This window comes from Maniola jurtina, chromosome 9, assembly GCF_905333055.1.
Source record: "Maniola jurtina chromosome 9, ilManJurt1.1, whole genome shotgun sequence".
NCBI classification, from domain to species: domain Eukaryota; kingdom Metazoa; phylum Arthropoda; class Insecta; order Lepidoptera; family Nymphalidae; genus Maniola; species Maniola jurtina.
In genome coordinates this window covers 15,042,062-15,065,050 of record NC_060037.1, presented here as the reverse complement: position 1 = coordinate 15,065,050, position 22,989 = coordinate 15,042,062, and the positions used below count along the sequence as shown (strand labels likewise).

General features: G+C 39.1%; 3 protein-coding genes across 4 annotated transcripts in view; 1 reads left to right on the top strand and 2 right to left on the bottom strand.

Moving 5' to 3' along the window:
* The window catches only part of LOC123868367, a 47,472-nt gene extending 39,146 nt beyond the window's left edge, over window positions 1-8,326 (bottom strand). For both annotated transcript variants that reach the window (XR_006796635.1, XM_045910855.1), the window contains exons 1-2: window positions 7,995-8,326; window positions 5,447-5,691 (exon numbers count right to left, since the gene is read on the bottom strand). Coding sequence is in view for 1 of the 2 variants with exons in the window: in XM_045910855.1 (XP_045766811.1) it covers window positions 5,447-5,691; window positions 7,995-8,148 (399 nt within the window). In the remaining variant the exon portion in view is untranslated. The remainder of the gene's footprint in view (window positions 1-5,446; window positions 5,692-7,994) is intronic.
* Window positions 8,327-9,870: 1,544 nt separating this feature from the next.
* LOC123868366 (proteasome subunit alpha type-6-like) lies at window positions 9,871-12,937 on the top strand. Its single transcript, XM_045910854.1, has 5 exons — window positions 9,871-10,095; window positions 10,455-10,631; window positions 11,131-11,286; window positions 12,304-12,577; window positions 12,826-12,937. Exons 1-5 carry the CDS (start codon window positions 10,020-10,022, stop codon window positions 12,881-12,883), a joined length of 741 nt encoding a protein of 246 aa, XP_045766810.1. The 5' UTR covers window positions 9,871-10,019; the 3' UTR covers window positions 12,884-12,937.
* Window positions 12,938-19,087: 6,150 nt separating this feature from the next.
* LOC123868368 (ras-related protein Rab-10) lies at window positions 19,088-22,896 on the bottom strand. Its single transcript, XM_045910857.1, has 4 exons — window positions 22,449-22,896; window positions 22,010-22,209; window positions 21,508-21,597; window positions 19,088-19,657 (listed from the first exon to the last, which is right to left on the bottom strand). Exons 1-4 carry the CDS (start codon window positions 22,573-22,575, stop codon window positions 19,463-19,465), a joined length of 612 nt encoding a protein of 203 aa, XP_045766813.1. The 5' UTR covers window positions 22,576-22,896; the 3' UTR covers window positions 19,088-19,462.
* Between the last annotated feature and the right edge of the window lie 93 nt (window positions 22,897-22,989).

Below are 22,989 nucleotides of genomic sequence, written 5' to 3'. Positions count from 1 at the left end.
CAAAAACTACAACTAAATAGCTGCAGGACAAAAACCACGCCGTCGAAATACTAACAATAGTTTTCCATCAGTTACCATATTGTACAAGGGTGAGCTTCCACTAAAGCGGAGACGAACGAAAATTACCGGAATATCTTACTACAAACACTAATTAGACGATGATGAATTATCCAGATATTTGCTAAATAAACATCAGCCATCGTATAGATAGCCAGTTGTAACTCGCAGAATTGGCTGTCGGCAAATCCCATCACTACCCATGTTATAAATGCGAATGTCTGTTTGTTTGTTGATTTATATGACATAGGCTACTTTTTATTCCGGAAAATCAGAGTTCCCACGGAATTATTAAAAACCAATCCATGTAGACGACTAATAGTTGAAGTTGCGGACTTCAACTAGTAGTCTATAATGGACCCCATTGAACGGAGAGACTAACTGTGAAGGATAAACTGGTGGCAAAAATACTATAACACTGCCTTGTTACGATCTGATGATGCCACTCGTCTCCGCTCCGCTCTCATCTGCTCGGTTTCAATGGAAATGCACCCTCAAACCAATAAAAACTGAGTGATATTTCTTACAGCTTTACCGGAGGCAACAACCTTACAGCTAATAATTATTATTGTTTAACAAAACAATATTAAGTTTGTTATGTTGACTGAATATTTTATAGGGGAAACTATTGTTTACATCCTAAATCATAAGTCCTAATATGACAAATTCATCTTTCATGATTTTACTGTGGAGTCCAAACTAGTGTTTTTTATTCAGAAACACGTTATCCCTTATGACTGCAATCTCGATTACGCAGTCAAGATGGAAGCGGGCTAACTTGGAAGGGGTATAGCAGTTTTCATTAAACCCATACTCCTTTGGTTTCTACATGGCCTCTTACCGGAACGTTAAATCGCTTGGCGGCACGGCTTTGCCGGTAGGGTGGTAACTAGTTACGGCCGAAGCCTCACACCAGACCAAAATAAGTACCTATGTACAGAGTAGCCAACTAAAAAATTAAAAATCCTAGCATAGAGGTCTTTAAAGATTTACTAATCTTTAAAATTTTGGAGTATTACACCCAAATATTTGCTTAACGTTCAAGGCGACGAATCGGCAAGACCACCTGTGACCTAGGCACACAGGCACACAGAGACCACAGATCGTAATTTACATGCGATTATTACGCACCTACCTATACCTACTGACAATAATTCGTGTTATTATAACTTCCAATTCACAACACGTTTACCACACACGAGTTTTTGAAGGATTTTACAACGAGATTGAACTGTGGGAAACTTGAACAATAGTTTGTCATCATAACAGACCAAGTAAAAACAGAGTTCAGTTCCTTGCAATAATGTGAGAAGATTCCGAATAGGATTGTAAGTGCACGTTAACTCTTGAACTCGGCGCGTACAAACACTAATCATCATCATCATCATCAACTCATCGCACGGTTCTCTTAGCCTGAGATCTATAGAGCGCACTTTGACTTGGCTCTGACGTAAGACACTGTTAAAACGAGACAGCGTTATACCGCTGGCATAAATCCGCCTCGTTTTAACTAAAACTGAAGCCTATAAGCAAAGTCAAAGTGCTCTCTATAGATTTCAACCTTAGATTTCAGTTATAGTCCACCACACTGGCCAAGTGCAGGTTGGTAGACTTAACAAACCTTAGAGAAAATTATGAAAAACTCTCAGGCATGCAGGTTTCCACACAAAACGCACATAACTTCGTAAAACCCGGGATAGAACCTATGACCTGCTACACAGGAGGCCGACGTCTAAACCACTAGGACATACTTATTACTGCTCCGCAAAAAAGACTAGTAAAAGTTCCATAATTTCTGTGCTTTTCGTCAATAGCTCTTTTGGCACGAAACTTATGGTAGGGCCACAGAGTTTGGCTAGTGACGAGCAATGCAATATATGATATGATTTGATATATAATAATATAGGATTACAATAAGGTCAAAACGTAGTAATTAAGAATTAGGTTAAAATCATTATTGTAATCTGTTTTGGTTGTCAATAAATAAATAAATAAATGCGGAGCCAAAAAATAATGTATTGAAATGAATGAAGGTGTTCAACTTAACACGGGAACACAACGACGGCAACGTATTCAACGTTACTTTTAGAAAATTGGCTTAATGGAAGGAACTGTATGGAACTATGGAGGCATGTAGGAGTCCCTACAAGAGACCTATGGCCAGAAGTGAACGTCTATCTCGCTAGTCATTACATCTCTTATATCCTCTGTAACGTGGATGCCTGGCAGAGGTCGCTTCAAAGCGATAAGACCGCAAAATTGCGCTACATACTATTTTTGCAGTGTAATGTTTTAGTTTTTATGGTGGTGTACAATAATACAGGATATTTTATTCATTCAGTAATTCTATCGGTTGATAATAATGATGACGATAAAGACGCAGATACATTCCCCTCTCTATCACACAGAAGGGCTTTTCGTAATGCCAACTACAGCATCGAGACTACGCGTCCGGGACAAAGCTGTGGCCCAGCTGTAATTGAAGTAAGCACAGCGCCAGACAGCGAAGTAAAAGGTTCTTCAAATAATGACCGTTTCCAACTTTGTAGGGTTCCGTATGCGAAGGCCAACGGCCGTGCTACTACGTCTGCACTGTTCCTCCCCATTAACCTTCATACAAGGTAGACTTGAAATTCAGCCGCTATAAAAACTTATTTAATACAAATTTCAAAATAGCCGTCATACAAATTAAAAAAAAAAGTTTTCCTTCCGATGCTACCTACGGAACCCCTCATGTGCAATCGCACTTGACCGGTTCAAACGACACGCTCGTTTTGAAACGCATTACTTTACAATAGGAGCGGCATTGTGCAAGTCATACAAAATAAAACACTAATGAATACGGATTTTATCTACCAAAATTGAATAAGAGTTCACATTTACTTAAAATGATAAGAAAAACATAATATTGTGAGGAAGATTAATACTTACTGTAAGTTCATCAACCCATTGCCGGCTCACTACTGAGTACGGGTCTCCTATCAGAATGGAAGGGTAGGCCGTAGTCCACCACGCTGTCAAAACGCGTTTTTGCAGACTGCACACACTTTTGAGAACATTATGGATAATTTACAGGCATGCAGGTTCCCTCACGATGTTTTCTTTCACTGTTAAAGCAAATGATCTGAAAAATTAGAGGTGTGTTTCCGAATAGGAGGCGGACATGTTAACCCCTAGGCTATCACGTTCGGTGCACTTAGTAGTAAGTAAATTATAATGTGTCGATTAAACGCAAAGAAATCGAAAACGGCTCTTGAAACCAGTTTGGATAAATAACGACTTAATGAATGCGCAAAATCGTTACGATACGAGTAGGTACCTACTAAACATAGGGACAAGTTATTGTAAGCGGTGTCTCCGACGCTCGCTCCATACTAACGTAATTTGGTCATTTGAATATTAACTGAACAAACTCGATGTAATTTTGTAGACACGTTCTAGAAACTAATATCTGTCATTGTATTTTCAGATTTTTGTAAAAATAACTAAATTTAAAGTTACACGGATTTAAAGATGTGTGTGTCCTGAGCCCGTGTAATTTTGAAACTGAATATTTTAACAAGAATCTGAACAACACAGGCACAGATATAGTTCCTAGAATTTATTTAAAAAATTTCATAGAGTTTGACCGGATCGTATTCAAATGATACTCATAGTTTGACTATGGTTTATTTGTAGTTCACTACGAATAAACCCTGGAGACAATTATTATGATGTGGTTTTAATTGCAGCAACAGACAGAACATTTAAAGAGGCGACAGTCGACGAGTTGAATCATGCGATATGAACAAAAGATGCCAGAAACAGATAATTATCATTTAACGTGACCAAAACGGCTTTCTCGCAATAATCGCTTATGTGAGTCATGATGACCGATTTTCTGCTTTCAAACATGTAGGTTTCACTGAACAATGATTTAACTGGCTACTAGACGTTGGCTTCCTTCTGTACTGTTAAGGTACAGCTATCCAAGGGGCTAGAATGGGTAGCGTGGGTACCTTACACCGGAAACCGCAGGGTTGGAAGATCCCGCAGTATTATAATTTTATAATACATATATATGTAAAATCCGTATTGAATAGTTTGAATGAAACCGTGCGGTTACTCGTTATGTGTGAAGCGAGATCGAAACTAGTTTGGTCGAGAATAATAAATTATTGAAATCTGCTGAGATGTTATTAATATTAACTTAACGAATCGAATCACATCAACGACATGGTGAGAACCGCGAGCCTTGTAGTTCTCACGTTACCATCGCGTAGTAGGTATAGGTACTAGCTAGTTAGGTACCTGTATTTAGGTACTTATTTTAAAGCTGCTGTACTATAGGCAGTAGCCACCATCCTTACGGATTTAAGAAGTTCATTCTTGGCAGGGCGAATCAATCTTTTTTTTTATTCCGTTACTAGCTAGCCCTTGACTGTGATTTCACCTAGTGGCAAGTGGCAATGCAATCCAAGATGGAATGTGGAAGAAATATGGTAGTTTTATTAAACCCGGTTCATCGGTTTTTGAGCGGATCGTATGGGAACACTTAGTCATTTGGCGGCACGGTTTTGCCTGTAGGGTGGTAACTAGCCAAAGCCGAAGCATCCCACTAAACTGGACCAGAGAGAATTGACAAATTATAAATTTCTTGCCCGTGCCGGTACTTGGACCCGGGACCTCCCACTTAGAAGACTACAGTAATCGCCACTGCACCAAGGCAAGTTGTCGAAACACATTAATTTCTTGTAATTTTGAAAAGAAAATTCAAATATGTAATTTAAATTCAACATGAGTATCGATAGCTCAAGGGTTGACTGAGCAGACTGAATTCCGAAAGGTCGGGGGTTTAAACCCCACCCGTTGCGCTATTGTCCTATCTACTTCTAGCATAAGCTTTGCACTTAATTGGAGGGGAAGGGGGAGTATTAGTCATGATTAGCATAGCTAATATTTCACAAAAAAATTATACGAGAGCGTAGCTATTAGAAGAATTGAAGGGACGATATTGGCGCCCATATGTATTTTCCGCATCTTCGTAGTCTACAAAGATGTGAGATACATCTCAATGTGCAGAATTTATGGTATTTCTGTGTAAGTTGTAACATCACTTCTACTCTCAATAACGCAAAGTGTCAGCAAAATAGATTAGGAGCATCACACTGTAGCTGTTAAACTATGGTAGACGGTACTGGTAAGAGATGATTTGACGCCCATTCTGCTAAGCTGTGATGGTGTTGTGTTCACCTAAAGCTCGAGCGGGTTCAGGTGATTTGTTTGCAATTTACACCAGCTGACCCTAGCTAGAGCAAGTGCCGAACGGGTGGTCTCCCGGTGGCCAGGTTGATGAGGCATGGGCGGTGGTGGGTGAATCCTGGCAGAGAGAAGGATGAGCAGCACTCACCATCTTGGCGAGCATGGTGTCCATCTGCGGCTGGTGCGCGGCGGTGAGCAGGGTGCGGATGCGCGCCGCGTTGGCCACGCACTGCGCCATGCAGCGCTGCAGCGCCGCGGCCTGGCGCACCAGCGCGGCGGACAGCGGCACGCTGTCGCCGCCCGCGCTGCGCAGCACGGACTCCAGCACGTGCGCGTGCTGCGACACGTAGTCCAGGCAGCGCCGCAGCTCCGCCGCCTCGCGCTGCTGCCGGTCTGCAGCAACACACGCCAGGGTAACTCGCCTGTCACCTACTTGCTCACTCAACAGTTTAGATGACAAACTGACACCTCGCCATGATCATTTGGATACAAGATTACATTGCACTGTTAGTAAAGCTTCTTGACACAAGCAGCACATATTCCCGAGTTAAAAGGCCTAGACACACAGACAGACAAAGTAATCCTATAAGAGTTCCCTTTTTCTGTCCAGGTACAGAATCCTAGTGATTGATCATGTTTTTTGTTAAATAAAAATGAAGAGACATGACATAAGTTCTAGTCAACATTGACCACTCTTGATTTTAATCAGTAACTGATCTAATGTAAATCAATTATCTAATGTAAAAAAAAGATTCAGTCAAATTGAGAACCTCCTCCTTTTTTTGAAGTGGATTAAAGATCTGTTAGCAGGTAGATAATATTCATCCTATCCAGACAGCATATTAAGTACATGTAGAGGTTCAAAAGAGTTTAAAACTAGGCTCGTTCTGGAAGTGACCTATGTACTGTGAAACAATAATAACCAAAAATTTTTTATCAAAATACTATACATATTTATAATAATAATTACACTGATCAACAGTAAATTTGTTAAACGAAATCAAGTCATATTTTCAAACACTACTACCTATCCGCATATAAACCCCATACTTAGTTTTGTTCAATCACCTTCAGTTTTCATAAAATATCGACTTACTCGATTACGCGAATTTTGCTTATCGACGTGTGTTTCCGAATAAATTAACGAAAAAATATTAAAATTAAAACAGTTTTTTTTAGATTAGTGTTATACATCATACTAAGATGCCGAGAGTGTGTGTAAACCATCCTGATAACTTCTGTTATATTTGGTGGTCAACTTACTGTTAACAGTCAACGTCGTAGTTTGACACCATTAGTTAAAAACTGTTATTTTAATTATTTTGGTTTTCCGGCGCAAAATTTGGACAAAACCTGGACTCCTAGTGTTTGCTGTGCACAGTGTGTCACTTTGTTAACATCATGGGCTAAAGGATCTCGTCATATGCCGTTCGCAGTTCCAATGATATGGGCCGAACCGAAAGACCATGTATGTGATTGTTATTTCTGCCAAACTTCTATAAAAGGTATTAATCACAAATCTGGGCACTCTGTGAACTATCCAAATCTACAATCTGCTCAAAGACCTATCCCACACAGTGATGATTTACCTGTTCCTCAGCCTCCAGTTAACATGGATGACGTGACCGAAGAAAATGTATCCGAGAGTGATGCCAAAATCAGTGATGCCAAAATAAAAGAAGGAATATTTGTAGGGCCACAAATAAGAAACCTACTGGCTGATGAAGAGTTTGAAAAAAACTTAATCCGACCGAAAAATCCGCATGGACATGTTTTGAAATATTGTTCGTAATTTTCTTGGAAACCACAGGGCCGAAAACTATGAAGAGTTAGTCAACAACTTCTTAGCGGCTTACAAGGACATGGGATGCGATATGTCGCTCAAGATTCATATTTTACACTCGCATTTGGATTTTTTTCCTCAAAATTTGGGAGCCGTTAGCGACGAACACGGTGAGCGGTTCCATCAGCACATATCCAACATGGAAAAAAGGTATCAAGGCAAGTGGAGTCCGAACATGTTAGCTGACTACTGCTGGACACTCAAAAAGGATGTACCTGACTCTAAATATTCCCGAAAATCCTGAATAAACGCAAATATGAGTAATTTTTTCTTCATTTGAAACATTTTTTTACCGTTTTTACTTAAAAAAAGATTAATTGCTGTTGCAAAAAAACTGAGGGTGATCGAAATTTTCTAAAAATGCAGATTAGTTACAGACTAGTTGTAGATACAAAATAACCCATTCAATTACATTTAACTTTCATTAAGGTCATTTTTGTCTATCAGTGTTATTTGTAAAGATAACATTCAAATTGCCAATATGCCAAATCATTTTGAACCTAGATTTTCATGACAGGAAACTTACATTTTATCAATTAAAAAGCTTATTATTAAGTACCTATATACTTAAGCACTTCTCTCAACAATTGTAAATAAATACCTACATTAAATTACTCAAAAGTATTGTTACATTAATTTAGTGTCAGTGAAGATAAACCTAACTTTATTTTAAAAGGTACACTTTTCTTGATATTACGAAATTTATAAAATGAAATATAGTATTGTCTTATGAATGTTTTAAAATAAATCAGCTTGATAATAATTTATTCTGTACACTCGTATATTTTCATTTTACAATATTTCGAGTCGTTTGATTAAATATGAACTGCTTTGTTTATCGAAAGTTGTTTACCGTGGAAATCGTAAATTCTTTGAGTTCTCCGCTGATACTTCTCCTCCTGCAGCTGCCTGTCGGCCTGCGCCTGCTTCTCCCGCGCCTCCAGCACTTCCAGGAAAGCGGAAAACAAAGATTTCCTCTCGTTTGTGTTTGTAACGGTTTCTTGCATCTTTGCGTTTAAAAAATACTAGAAAGCTGACTTAAGAAACTTTTCTTTTAAACTGTGATAATATAATTAGGCCCCAAAGTAATGTCCTTTTATGTATGAGAAAAAGGATCGAACTAATAAAGGGGCTAAATAGAAAATAAATTTAAAACCCACACAACCTCTCCCCTACCAGCCAACAACTGACATTGCTATTTGCTGACAAGAACTGACAACTGACAAGTGAATTGACAGTTAATGTTGCTATAGTCGAAATTCCCAACTATCACCAACCATTCTTATTCATTGGCGAATGGCGAAGTAAATGGCGCCCGTGTCGCGTCGTCGTGTGCAGTCGCATACAGTAAGATTAAATAAATTGAATTAGTTTGACTTTACCCAAGACCAAACATGAGGCAAAGGGAGGGCAACCCCCTTTAACCCATGTTTGGTCTTAATAATAATAATAATCATATAACCTAGATTTTGTATTGATCGTAGGAACTGATGGTATTTTTCCTAAAATTATTCCAAAATTGATAGATGTACCTGATGATTGATGGTATTTTATCAAAAGATTCATTTTTATGGTTCCGCACCTTATAAGGAAAAACAGAACCCTTATATAATCACTTTATTGTCTGTCTGTCTGTCCATCCGTCCATCCATCCGTGTCTGTCAAGAAAACCGATAGGGTACTTCCCGTTGACCTAGAATCATGAAGTTTGAAGTTTCAAGGAATAAATCTGAAAACCGTGAATTTGAGGTTACATCATTTAAAAAAATGAAAATGAGTTTCAATTTTCAAGGTAAGATATCAAGTGGGGTATTATATGAAAGGGCTTTACCTGTACATTTCAAAACAGATATACGTAACAGAGAGAGCAAGGCATGTGCAAGAACTCAATGTCACGGAGATGAAAATACTAGACTACATACGTTGCAACTGATAATGCACTGATCACATCACCCACATGGAAACCACAAAGCTACGTCAGTGATAGATATCTCAACATTGATGTCCCTGGAGCTAAATCCCAAGGGCTCAAGAAAGCACTGATTGAACGTCGTGAAAGCAAACTTGAGAGCCAACGGACTGCGTAAATCGGACGTTTAAAATCGGGCAAAGTGGATAGAAAAATCTAGAAAGTGAACCCCATCTAGGTGGGAAAAACTTGAAGAAAAATACGTAACAGAGGGAGCCATAATAACTTCTCTTCATGGATAGAGTATAGTAAATCTTTGCCTTAATCTAGGGTAAATACGCTACGGTGACATCACTGGTTAATTTGACAATCATTTAAAAAATAGACAAGCCAACGAACCCGAACCAAACATTTATCTGTGAATTTTTTTAAACAGGCTCTGGGTTCGCTGGCTAGCCTATGTAACGCAGATAGATTATACTATAATATTATGAAGGGCTTCGGGGCCAGTGTTTCCACCTTTAGGGATTTCACCCTATTTTAGGATGAACTGACTAATACATGGCAGGGTTCAACATTTTTTATGCTGATAAGTTTGACAGGGATTTGGGGCAGAAAATTAAAATAAATAATAATATAACTAACGAGAAATAATCATTGGAATAATAGTAATGTGCTGTAAATCACGCATGGAAGAAGAAGGTACTAGCATTTAAAAAAATCTTTGAAATCACGGTATTTTAGATAAATAGAGCAAATTCCTACAGAAACTAGGGCAAAACCAAAATCCTAAAGTGGAAACACTGGGTGCCGCGCCGGCCGCCGGCTGTATTTGTCAATTTGTCATACTCATTTCTTTTATTTTATTTGTCAAAGTCAAACTCGCTCAAACCGGTGGCTCAAACCAAGTTTATAAAACAAGTGGAAATATTTTTAAATTACTCTTATTATCTAAAGAAATATAAAAATATGGCTCGTGAAAGCAGTGCCGGGTTTGATAGGCATATAACTATTTTCTCACCTGAAGGGAGACTCTACCAAGTCGGTAAGTAGCCAATTTTTAGTAGCATGACTAGGCTATTTTAATGTTTGGTAAAATATATGAATATGTTCTCCTGTCCGAGGTTAATTTGACGAGACTAGCCAACTACGGAAGTGATGTTATATTACACACATTGAATGTACTTTTTCATCTTTCACTGTAATGGTCCCATGGGACGGCTATCCGATGCGACCAGAGAAAGATCAGGCGCAGAACCAACGGCTATGCGTGTTCTCCGAGGCAAGGAGGTGTCACGTCGCCAACTTCCCAACTCCAGGCTACCATGACTGAGATATACTTGACAGAAAAACGCAAAATTGTATCATAGTTAATTGTTAATGTATTATTGTGGTTATATGCAGAATACGCGCTGAAGGCTATAAACCAAGGCGGGTTGACGTCGGTGGCGCTGCGCGGCGCGGACGCGGCGGTGGTGGCGGCGCAGCGCAAGGTGCCGGACCGGCTGCTGGACCCAGCCTCTGTCACTCATCTGTTCCGCCTCACTGACCATATAGGATGTGTGATGACCGGAATGACTGGTAATATTACCCTTTATAACATTTTTAGACTTTTGTGAGACAGCTAATGTCTTGTGATATACATAGTCAACCAAAATAGTTCATAGTTTGATACATAAAAGCAGAAAACAACTATGTTAAGATAAATGTAGCTTTTAGTTTGCAATTAGAAGTTTACTAGGCTTCATGTTGATGGCTCCATGTTATATTAAATATCAAATCATATTAAGATTTATTTATTTCATGTGGAACAATATACTAATAATTTTTGATGATGTAAGACATAACTGCAAATACTAGCATGACAACAGATACAATTCCCAAGTTATGATTTTCTCAAAAACAAGCACAAGCATACAATTTTAAACTATTGAGAATTTAGTTTCTGCTGCATTTCACTTAGTGGCTAGTGCCTTATTAATTTTTCAGTGTTTCTTGAAGTTGTTAAAAGTGGACCTTAATATAATGAGATGTAGTGGTTGTGAGGTGTAGAACAGTGCTTATGTGGCGTTTGTTGCAGCGGACAGCAGGTCGCAGGTGCAGCGCGCGCGCTACGAGGCCGCCAACTGGCGCTACAAGTACGGCTGCGACATCCCCGCGCACATCCTGTGTCGCCGCATCGCTGACATCTCGCAGGTGTACACGCAGAACGCCGAGATGAGACCACTGGGCTGCAGTGAGTTATTTTTTTCTCTCATTTATTTATTTTTCACATTTTATCCTATTTTTAAACAACAAACAATAAAATAACAAAAACAACAGAAAAAATAACAGAAACACAGAAAGAACAAAAAATAAAATAACATCAACAACAAAATCAATAAATAACAGAAACAAAAGAGAAATAAAATAATGTAAACAACAAAAAACTAAAGTAACGGAAAAAAAAAAACAGTGAGTTTATTGTTAACGTGTTTTGATTTACTTAGTTTTGTCAACTACAAGTGTTTTTTGAGTGCTGTTTGTGTTATGTCAGTACTAGATTGCATAATACATTGTAGATGTAGGGAGTAATACTTTACTTAACCTAAACTTCTAATAACTGCTAGTCATGATACTTTTATGGTTTTTCTAATGTCCTTAAAAATGTCCATTGGATGCATACTGGCCCATTGCTAGAGATGCTAAAATCTTCATGATCTCAATTGGGATGATGGCTATATAAAAAATAAATTGTTTCTTAGTAATTATTATTAAATAGAGGGGCGTCTGAAATTCGTGAAATCCACATGTTCTGTTTAAGTTTACTAATCATTTTGAATTATCAATTTAACTAAAGAAAACCAATGAAAAGTAGAAGTTATGATGTCACATCTATGTATTTTATACAAGGTCCCATACATATTAAGTGAGCATATTATACTATCGAAGATTATGTAAATGATAAAAGAGCGTGGATTTGACCTGCAATTCGCTCCAGCAATGCGCGGGATTTCAATTGCTTTTATACATGGCATAATATTGTATATTAAATCTTTGAAAAGAGCAACCGCCGAGTTTCTTGCTGGTTCTTCTCGGTAGGAAAGGCATTCGGAATCAGTGGTAGATGCTTTTGACGATTCAAAAGAACTTGTAAAAGTCTAATTGAATAAAAATATTTTGAATTTGAATTTGAACATTTTGACATTTGATAAAAAGTAGCTGATTTGACTAGTACACATCATCTCTATTATCAATGGCATTTTTTGTACAGGCATGATGCTGATTGCATACGACGAGGAGAGTGGTCCCTCTGTGTACAAGACGGACCCCTCGGGCTACTACTGCTCGTACAAGGCCGTGGCCGCGGGCGCCAAGGCCACGGACGCTAACGCCTACCTGGAGAAGAAGCTGAAGAAGCGCTCGGACCTGTCCTCCGACGACGCGGTGCAGCTGGCCATCGCCTGCCTCTCACAAGTGTTGTCCGTGGACTTCAAGTCCTCGGAGATAGAGGTGGGGCTGGCCAGCAAGGAGGATTCCAAGTTCAAGTTAGTTTTTTGCTTTATCTCTACAATCTCAACAAAAAAAGCTTTCTGATTTGGTGAACTTCGCTAAACACAAAATTACTGCACATGACCTTCATGATTTTTCATACATAATTAATGCATCAAGAATATGAATATTATAATTTATTTCATAAATTTTTGAAAATTATATAAATATTAAATTTGAGTGTGGACCATGCCTGGAGCCAGAAAGTCTCATCAACACATTTTAAAGGATTTTATCTTTACAGGGTGCTGACTGAGAGTGAAATCGACAGACATCTAACCGCCATCGCAGAGAAGGATTAAATGCTTTTTATTATTATTCAAGTCTATGTATAATTTTAATAAAAAAATCAATCAAATGTTTTACTTTTATTTAAATCAGGTACCTACCTAAAATACCTATAGATTAGTGGCTAAGATGTCTAACTATTCGTAAAGTCGGAGGTTCGATCCCGGGTACAAACCTCTCATTTTTCAGTTATGTGCGTTTTGAGAAATTAAATATCCATTTGCTTTAACGGTGAAGAAAAACATCGATAGGAAACGTGCACACCTGAGAGTTCTCAATAATGTTCTCAAAGGTGTGTGAAGTCTGCCATTTTACGCGACCAGCGTGGCGGACTACGGCTTAAACTCTTCGCATTCCGAGAGGAGACCTAGTACTCGGGGCTGGCGATGGGTTGTTGGTCATGATGATGATCTTAAGTTACGGTCGCCTGTCTACTGAAGTGAAGCAGAGTGGAGGCTTCTTCACCATAAACATAGACCAATCAGATTATTGAGATCAGAGCCGACGTGGTATCTTTTTTTGTGTCGTTAATCAATAATGATTGATCCGCTGAAGAAATCTCCCCACTAGGTACTCAGTGGAGATAAGGTGGCCATTGCACAGCCACTAAGTCTACGTTCATATTATATTTAGAAGAGTCGTTATAACTTTCCATTAGTAGTAAAATTACAACTGGTTCAGAATTTGGACCTGCGCAGACGACGGACTATTGTACGCGGAGGACAAAAATGGATCATTAACCTAAGAACTGCAACGTATGCATTATGCATCGCATAATGCATACGTTGGACTAATAGTTCTGCGAAGCACCATAGTGATAGATGAGTGACTTGTCCTCCGCGGACAATAGTCCCTCGTCTGCGCAAGCCCTTACTCGCCTAGAACAACAAAATTGTTCAATGAAGCCTCTAAATAGGTTCAAAATAAAACATCGAGGTAACCATAGGTTGTTTATTATGAACATAATATACAATGCCGATGTTTATTTATAAAAGCGGGTAAAAACCGACGAGACACATACACCGTACGATAAAATAGTAATTTATTTAATTAATTATCCTCCCACACATCACAATAAAGTATAAGTTCACTTAAATTATTACTAAACATTCATGTATAATGTATATGTATAATAGTCTAATTTAGTAAATACCTCCATCTCGCAATCGATTCGATGGGCGATTCCAATTTGACTACCAATATAATCGTATAAAAAACATTGCGATGAAGTGTGTACACAAAAGTCCAGCGTACGCCAACGGTGGAGTTCAGCGTTGGTCGTCCAACGTTTGGATTTTCGCTAATATGTCCAACATCGGACCGACAGCTGTCGGTCAGCGAGCTTGGATGCCCAACACCAAAACCCTTTGACACTCGTACGATTAGACCCGTGGGTACAAATAAAAGCCAAAGCACATGTCACTAACCGCGCATTATACTGTACTAAGTACTTTTCACCATAACAACAATCTTAAGATAAATAGTCAAGTGAAAATGTAAGCGGAAGAATAGTTTACTAAATTAAACTATGAATTAAATTACAACAAGCATTACATCGAATGTGTGCTGTAATATTGGATATAGGTATGACAAGGAGTCGCTATTGCTTCTGCGGATATGTCGTTGCGGAGGCTCGCACCGACGGCTGAGTGACATATTTACATTTTAACTGCACAGCCTTCCCGACCATTAAACTAGCGATTGTTACATTAAGCCGCAGCTACACTTGTAAGTTTTACGCACGTAACTAGCTTACGTGATTAACTTACGACAAGTTTACTAATTAAATAAGTAAGAACATTTAGGTACTTTAGTTTTGTTGTCAATTAATTACGTAAGCTACTTACGTGAGTTAAACTTACAGGTGTAATCGCAGCCTTACAGTAATCGCAATTGTATTTTATGGCGGAATCTTCTCTAGCTCAATTCGTAAGGAAAAGGAACAACAGCCAGTTTAAGAAATTGTATGTTGCCATAAAATACAATTCCAATGAGAGTGACGAAATAATGATATCTTTCGTGCTAGATGCAGTTCTAGTCTTTAGAGCCTCCGAGTAATATATCTTCACAATTATACATACAATATGTTCACAAAGCTGAATTGGCATAGGTACATATTACAATGATTACAAGAAGCCAATGAATTGACCACAAGGGCTCGTCGCCGACCGTTTTCGCGGGACAGTCGTTGTGGGGAATTATTATTGCACAAGTTACACTTAACACTATAGTTTTGTTCCGAAAGAGAAGAACAGTACGACCGTACGGAAATGATAACGGCCTGTGCAGACGAGGGAATGTTGCCTGCGAAGGACCATGGATCATTAAGAACTGCATCGCATAACGCACACGATGGAATAATAGTACTATACGGCCAAAAACCGTAGTAAAAGATGAGATACTTTTGTCCTTCGCGGACAGCAGTCCCTAGTCTGTGCAGGCCCTAGGACAAACTTCTTTTGCTCGCAATTACGTAGAAAGCTATAAGAAACAAACTATTTCACATGAATAAGAATACAAAAATTAGTATAAAAAATATTTCAGATTCAAAATTAATTGTTATAAAATGCAAAGAAAGTAGATTTAAACCTCGCATTAATAAATTACCTATATGCTTATAGTGTGCGCGTAAGGGTGCCTGTCCACTGAGCGATGAGCTGAGCGCGAGATGCGTGGGCCGATCAAATGATTGAAAATGGCTTGATAAAATCATCATCCCAATAATCTGATTGGTCCGCTCAACACATTTTCACTCTGTCTGCTCCGCTTCATTGGATAGGCAGCCTAAATCGTTTGTCTGCGCCTCGGGTGAAACAAAAATCGATGACTATGCACATAGGATTGCACCTAATTTAACATTTATGGCTTGCGCAGACAAGGGATTGTGGTCTACGGAGGACAAAAATGAGCCACTAACGCATCGCATACCTAACGCACACGACGTACGCTGAAACACAAGAGATGAGGGACTTTTGTCCTTCGCGGACAATAGTCCCTCGTCTGCGCAAGCCTTTAAGATTTCATTTTCCGACTAGACGACATATTTGGACACCTCTTCACATAGTGTCTATAGGAATTATGATAATTAAAAAGACACAAAACGAACATGCTAAGTCAATAAGACTGCGTCTAAAATGAGGGAGCATATTATTGACATTCTTTTACATTTGCTTGAACAAAATTGAACGGCAATTTAAGGTTCCCTTAAGTTTTAAGAGGCGATTCAATATACACAGCTCATACGTCGAACCGTTCAGCCACATCCGTACCGCGGTAAGCGCTGAAGACAGGAGCGGTCATTTGACGCAAAGTTTCATTGTTCTGAAACGTCGCCCATACTTTGTGACTTTATTACGAGGAGTATTTTAAAAATATATGACCAGATTGTTTTTATTTCCTTTGTTTATCGTTTAAAACACACATATATGTACACAGACGACGGCATTTCACCGCATCGATGTGAAACCTTCATTTGTAACCCGAGGATTTCGTAAGCATTTTAATTTGTCAGTCGCAGAAGTGGAGTCATTATTTTCAAACTCATTATATTTTAGCATATTGGGAATACAATAGTTACAGATATCTCGTAGGCTTCAAAATGATTAAATTCTTCAGTTATTGCAAACACTAACAGAAAATCTAATATAACGGCTATGTGATTTTGACTTTGCAGAACTTATGCGGTCATTTGACCGGCCACCCGCCTTTCGGTATACCTAGGCAAATGCCGTCTTCCCAGTGTTAACTTCACGTCTTTAGCTCGGCGTAAAGGCGTAGCGCATACCGCGTGTGAATGCGTCCATGTGCTTAAGACGTAAGAGTCATAAACACCGAGAAAATATAAAAAGCCTATCTACTTCTCGCGCCTAACGTACGTGCAATTGATAAATGAGCCTGCTATTCCACCCGCCTTACAACTAGCTTTACGTAGTAACTATAACTGATGATGACCGAGAGGGGAACTCCAATATGCATAAATAAAGTTATATTTACTTGTGGTTTATACATGGTTGTCAAAAGATTTAACCACAGTGTCAATGCAATGCCCAGAGTAAGTTTTCGCGTTCATACTAAAATACAGTATTAGATACGATTCACGTAAACGAGCCGCAACGAATCACGTGCAGAGCTGTAAACAATTACCATTCCTTTACAATGCAGTGTAAAGGCCTGCGCCGACGAGGGTCTTTCGTCCGAAAAGTACGAAAGTCCCCGAAGCCTAGACAAAATGTGCACCGAGAGCTTGGCACGGTCTCCACTGGCTGCGATCATTTGTTCGCCGGAAGAGTTCAACGCGGACTGAAATCCGCCGTGTGCGTTGACAGTTGATGCGCCTTGGAACGTTAGTTCTATTTTTTTCGAGGACTCTCCCGTACTTCTATGTGGTTCGCTCTGTCGATATCCTCGGCTACTCGGACGATTTTTTGTACGGGGTATTTTAAGTCCCTCGTGTGCGTTATTCGATGCAGTTGTGAGCGAGCTATTTTGACGGACTGTCTGTCGTCTGTGCAGGTTTTAAAGTCCATATCTGAATGGAATGCGCATATCAAGGAACAAAGTCAGCTGTAATCATCTGATCGCCTAAAAATTCAGAAGCATGCTGCGGCAGCCGACGGCATGCGTTCGCATATTTTTCCCACCGAACGGATGCGTGCGGGCGCATAGGTATAATCCCACCCAATACGATGCGGCGCGTTCGATGTGAATCGTACTTTAACCACCTTTAACGCTAAGTTACACTAGCACTTGAGACTGCACATCGCAAGATTGCAATATAAATATAAAACAAGCAACACCCATCTCTGTTCAGTGCTAACTACACAATCACTTGATTAAGTTTATTTGCTAAGCATTGCTGTATTATTACATTAATCAGTATAAAAACTAACAGTTCAATTTAAACTTAAATGCGCGTCCTAAGTTACAAATACTCGTATGTATATCAACTTTGTGTAAATCCTCCAAGATTAAGTATTGAACTTATGAAATTATATTATGAGAAACTACAATTTATACAGAGCATTATTTGCAATGAGATCACCGTTAGGACTCAGGAGTCAGTACAGTACGACCCCAAGGGCTGATATTTGATTCAGTGAACTCTGGGATTCCAGTCAAACTCCTAAGGCTAGAAGCTCCTAAACACTTTGGAAGTTTTTTTACGAATTTGACTCGTGCGACTCTGCACGCTCCTTTATAGTGCTTGGAAGACCAAGATTGTTTTTGCGTGGTCGTACGAGTCGAATTCGAAAATCTAAGGTGAAAAACCCTTGAATTATTGAGGCTTCACTATTCTTGAAGAGTTCAGCAAATAGGTTAAATACTCGAAAGTGCCAACACAGTCGCAAACTTTGACAATGCATCTTAGGACGCGTTTCAGTTCAGTATACAGTAATTAGGAGGGTAAGAAATAGGATGAAAGGGTACAAGTAGGTAGGAAGCCTTCACACGTGGCTACATTTTCACGCGCAGTCAGCGCCCGCCAACATCGGGAACGTATGCGCATACGTGCTCGGTTCGAGTCGCACGTAAGCCACGTGCACGAATCTGTCTCAAAATTATTATTTAGCCATAAATAGAGCTATTTCAAGGGTTATGAATTTAAAAATAAGTGTTATCTGTTATGTAATTGTATTTATTGTTGCGGCCGGCAACAATAAATAAATATAAACGATAACTGGCTCAGTTTAGGATCTAGAATAACAATACAATACTTTGCGTAATATATGGAGTGTATGGGGCGTGTAAGAAGTGTAACCTCAAACCGTTCGCAGCGTGTTTCATTGCGTGTGAAGATCTTGCCATGTGAAATGAGCCTAAAGTAGGCTGATCTATAGGGTGTACTTAGACTTTGCACAGACTTAAGATGGAGTTGAAACAAGATAGATTTGTCTACATCTGTCTTCTATTCTGAGTAATCAATATTTTTGTTTGTAATCAATATTTTTAAACAAAATAAAGATATTTGAAATTATTATTGGTATAAGTTATAACATATGAAGTTGCCTCAAAATTTACAGTAAATGAAAATTTATCTATATGGATAGATTATAGAGAGATGAATCGAAATCTGCCTGTTTTACATCTAGATTCTAGAGTAACAAAATGCAGAATGAGAGCTCGTTCACACAGGCTGCGTAAGCGTAGACGTAGCGCGTACCATTGCGTTGTAATGTATGAAACATGGCATACCGCTTGCGTGGCGTGAACATTCATGTAGACGTAATGCGTGCAGTTACGTCTATGGGTTCACGCGCGTCACTACGCACGAGTCACGTGTAAGTGCTCCATACGCAATTGGTGTGAATCGGCCATAATCGTAACTTAGTATGGAGAAGTGTAGCTTGTTCGAGCAAAGTCAAGGTATACTCTATAGAAGTCAGAGGGTAAAGGCGGAAACCAATTACGACTGCGACTTATAGGTATTGGATGGTATAATGTACAGAGAACTGTGCAAACTATCGGCCGTAAGGAGCGGACGTGACCTTAGGCCGTCCTTGAGCGCTCGCACGTCCGATAGAATTCTAGCCCGCTGGATGTCAGCCGAATGAGTCATACCTATCTGTCGCGGCTTAAGAACACGTATAGGCGGCCTAGGAGCAGCAGGCGCGCGCGGGCGGCGCGCGCGACGGCCGGCGCTCCACGGCGATGCGCGCGTGGTCGGCGTCCGCCTCGCGCCCCGCCGACTTGTCGAGGATGGCCTCGGCCAGCTCGGAGAAGGCGCGGTCGATGTTGATGTTGGACTTGGCCGACGTCTCCATGAAGCGGATGCCGTGCTCGCGCGCTATCTGCCAACCACAGAGAGAACATCTGCATTACTAGGCCTCTGCTGTCCGTCCGTCTGTCTGTCAGTCAGCAGGCTGTATCTCGTGCACCGTAATAGGTCGAGAGTTGAAATATTCAGGCATACAACAGCCAACTGACTGACAGACAGATGGACGGACAGCAGAGGCTTGGTGATACAGTCCCGTTAGCACCCTTCTAGTATGGAACCCTAATAATGAAGAAAATATATGCATGTGTTTCAGAATTTTCAGAAATTTCACCCCATTTTTTAAAATTCCATTTAGGCAAAGTCATGATGGGTCAGCTACATTTTTAATGAAAAACAGCGATTTTTGACGTACACAATTATTAGTACAAAACCTTGTCATTTCTTCTCAGAGAAAATTAGGCAAGTTATTTGTATCCAGCAGTTAATATACATATTGAAACAAATGATTTGTTTATATAGTTGGTGTGATAGGTACAAGAGATAATTAACCTGACGACCCTCGTTGCTATCAGAGGATGGTCTTTGTTTTGTAACAATAAATATATTATGCTATTCACACAAAGACAATATAAATAATATACTAGCTGCTACCCAGTTTTGTTTACTCTCTACATGGAATGTTATGGTTTATGTCCCAGGGATGAACATTCACAAATTTTTGTCCAAAACCAGTTCCCACAATATTTTGAAGCAAACTAAATCTACATGGATGAAGTGGAGGGCTTCACCTAGGTGGCACAGAGATAACTGGCATTCCCAGTATGAATATAGGCTACTATTTATCCTGAATAATCAAAAAAATTACACAGATTTTTAAAATCCTAAATCCACACGCACACAGTTTACTTCTTAATGAGTACTTTGTTATCCATGTAACTATTTATCACAGAATAACACAGAATTTTTAAAACCTAAATCCAGTACTTTATAAACCATATAAAGATGTAGATCCTAATATGTCTGTGTATGTGTTCCAATTAACTTTAGTGCCAAATGGTTGTAAAATCCCAGTAACTAGTTTGGCCGTGAAGATGAAACAAACAGATAGTGTTATTGTAGTGTGTTATTGTGGAGGCAACAACTAAAAATAACTGAGTGATAAGTATGAGTCAGAGCACTGAACCTATAAGTGTTAATGTTGCTCATTATTGTGGACCAGGCGTTGCTTGCCCACACAATTTCATTATAAAACAATATTATTTATTTTTAATGTTACATAAGATCACTTTGTTGTCTGTCTCTCTGTCGTCTGTTAAGAAATCTATGGGGTACTTCCCATTGACCTAAAAACATGAGATTTGGCAGATAGGTAGGTCCTATAGCACAAGTAATGGAAAAAATCCGAAAACCGTGAAAAAAATTAAAATGTGTTCATGAGCAAATAATTAGTATTTCCAATTTTCAAAGTAAAATAACTATACCAAGTGGGGTATCATATGAAAGGACTTAACCTGTACATTTTAAAACAAATTTTTATTCATTTTTATGCAAAATACTTTTTGATATATCATGCAAAATGACGAAAAAATACCAGAGTACAGAACCCTTGGTGCGTGAGTCTGATTCACACTTGGCCAGTTTTTTTTTGTGAGCCCATAAGTAAAACTTGATGATTTATAACATTTTATCTTACAAATTCTACAATCAGACAAGGAAACTGTATAATACCCAATTTGAATAAATGATTTTGATTTTGAGCCATTGCTTGGTAGGTGGCTGGGACACTAGTACAACATGGTGTCTAAACACTTGTCTTACTGCTTGTTTATATCCATAGCCTTACTATTCCTGGTGGGACAATAGGAAACGGTTGTGGGGTTTTGGCATACTGCAGGAGTAAACAATGAATCAGATTATACTTACAGCTTCTCCCCTCTCTTTACTAACAACTCGTTTCTCCTCCATGTCACACTTATTGCCCAGGATCATTTTTTCCACATCTTCATTGGCATGCTGCAATACAAAACACGCTTTGATTAACTCAGAAAAAGCTCAGAAGTGTAAAAGATGAGTACAGCAGATTCCAGTCAAATAGGCTATTACCACAAAATCCTACAAAATCTAGCAGAGATAGCTTTCCATAATATAGTGAACAGATATACATAGAGATTAGACTCTTTGAGAAAGCTTTGCTTTGGTGACTCTCTCTGCCCATATTATAAATGAGAAAGTGTATTTGTTTATTTGTTTGTCTTTCAATCATGCCACAATAGCCTGATTTTAGCATGGATATAGTTAAAGACATGGAACGTGACACAAGTAACTTTTTATGCTGGAAACCCTAAATCCAAATCAACAAAGTCACGGGCTTCAGCTAGTAATGAATGTATTTGGTATTGCGGGTGTGGTAGTTTGATGTGCCAACCTCATCTATGTTTCTTAGCCACTTGACGATATCGTCAAACGTCTTCTCGTTGGTGATGTCGTACACCAGCATGATGCCCATGGCACCGCGGTAGTACGACGTGGTGATGGTGTGGAAGCGCTCCTGGCCCGCCGTGTCCCAAATCTGCAGTTTGATCTTCTTGCCGCGCAGCTCCACAGTTTTAATTTTAAAATCTATTCCTGCAAATATATTGGATTCGAGTAATATTGCTGAAATTTTGATATTATTATTTTCATTGGGTCAATTGGGTCTATTTGTTGGGGAACTATGCTCATACGAATATCACTCTCCTAAGACCCAATATTTAAAATTTAGAGAGCACGACTACATATTCGTATCCGATAACACAAGTAATAATAATTAAAAGAATCTCTAGAAGAAAAAAAATAATTCTATTACAAGGATGATTGTTTCCTACCAATAGTTGAAATAAATGTCGTAGTAAAGTGGTTATCTGAAAACCTAAATAGTATACACGTTTTGCCAACACCAGAGTCACCAATTAGGAGAAGTTTGAACAACAAGTCGTAAGTTTTCTTGGCCATTTTATTAATAATTTATTTGCAAAAATCCGAGCAATTTCTAAAAAATTCTTTCAATGAAAATTATGACAGGAGAATTGACAGATAACCACATGACAGCAAGAACGTCAAGGGCATTGACTTATCACGGAGGAACCTAAGGGAGGACCGGAGGAACTCGGGGATCTATTATGCTATGATCGAAGCTATTATGAATAGGGAACAATAGGGAAGGAACAACTGATTAAATGTATGGGAGGGAGGGATAAAAATGGGAATAATATGGAGGGAATAAAAGCTTTTTCCTTATAGATTTAATGTTCATATTTTGAGGGGCTAGATGAGTCTGTCTATGGATGGTAACGTGTCTGTAGGAGGGGGTAGGAGGCGCTGGGGAGGCGGGTGGCGTTTAAAATGGTTCCGCCAGACGCTTGCGCC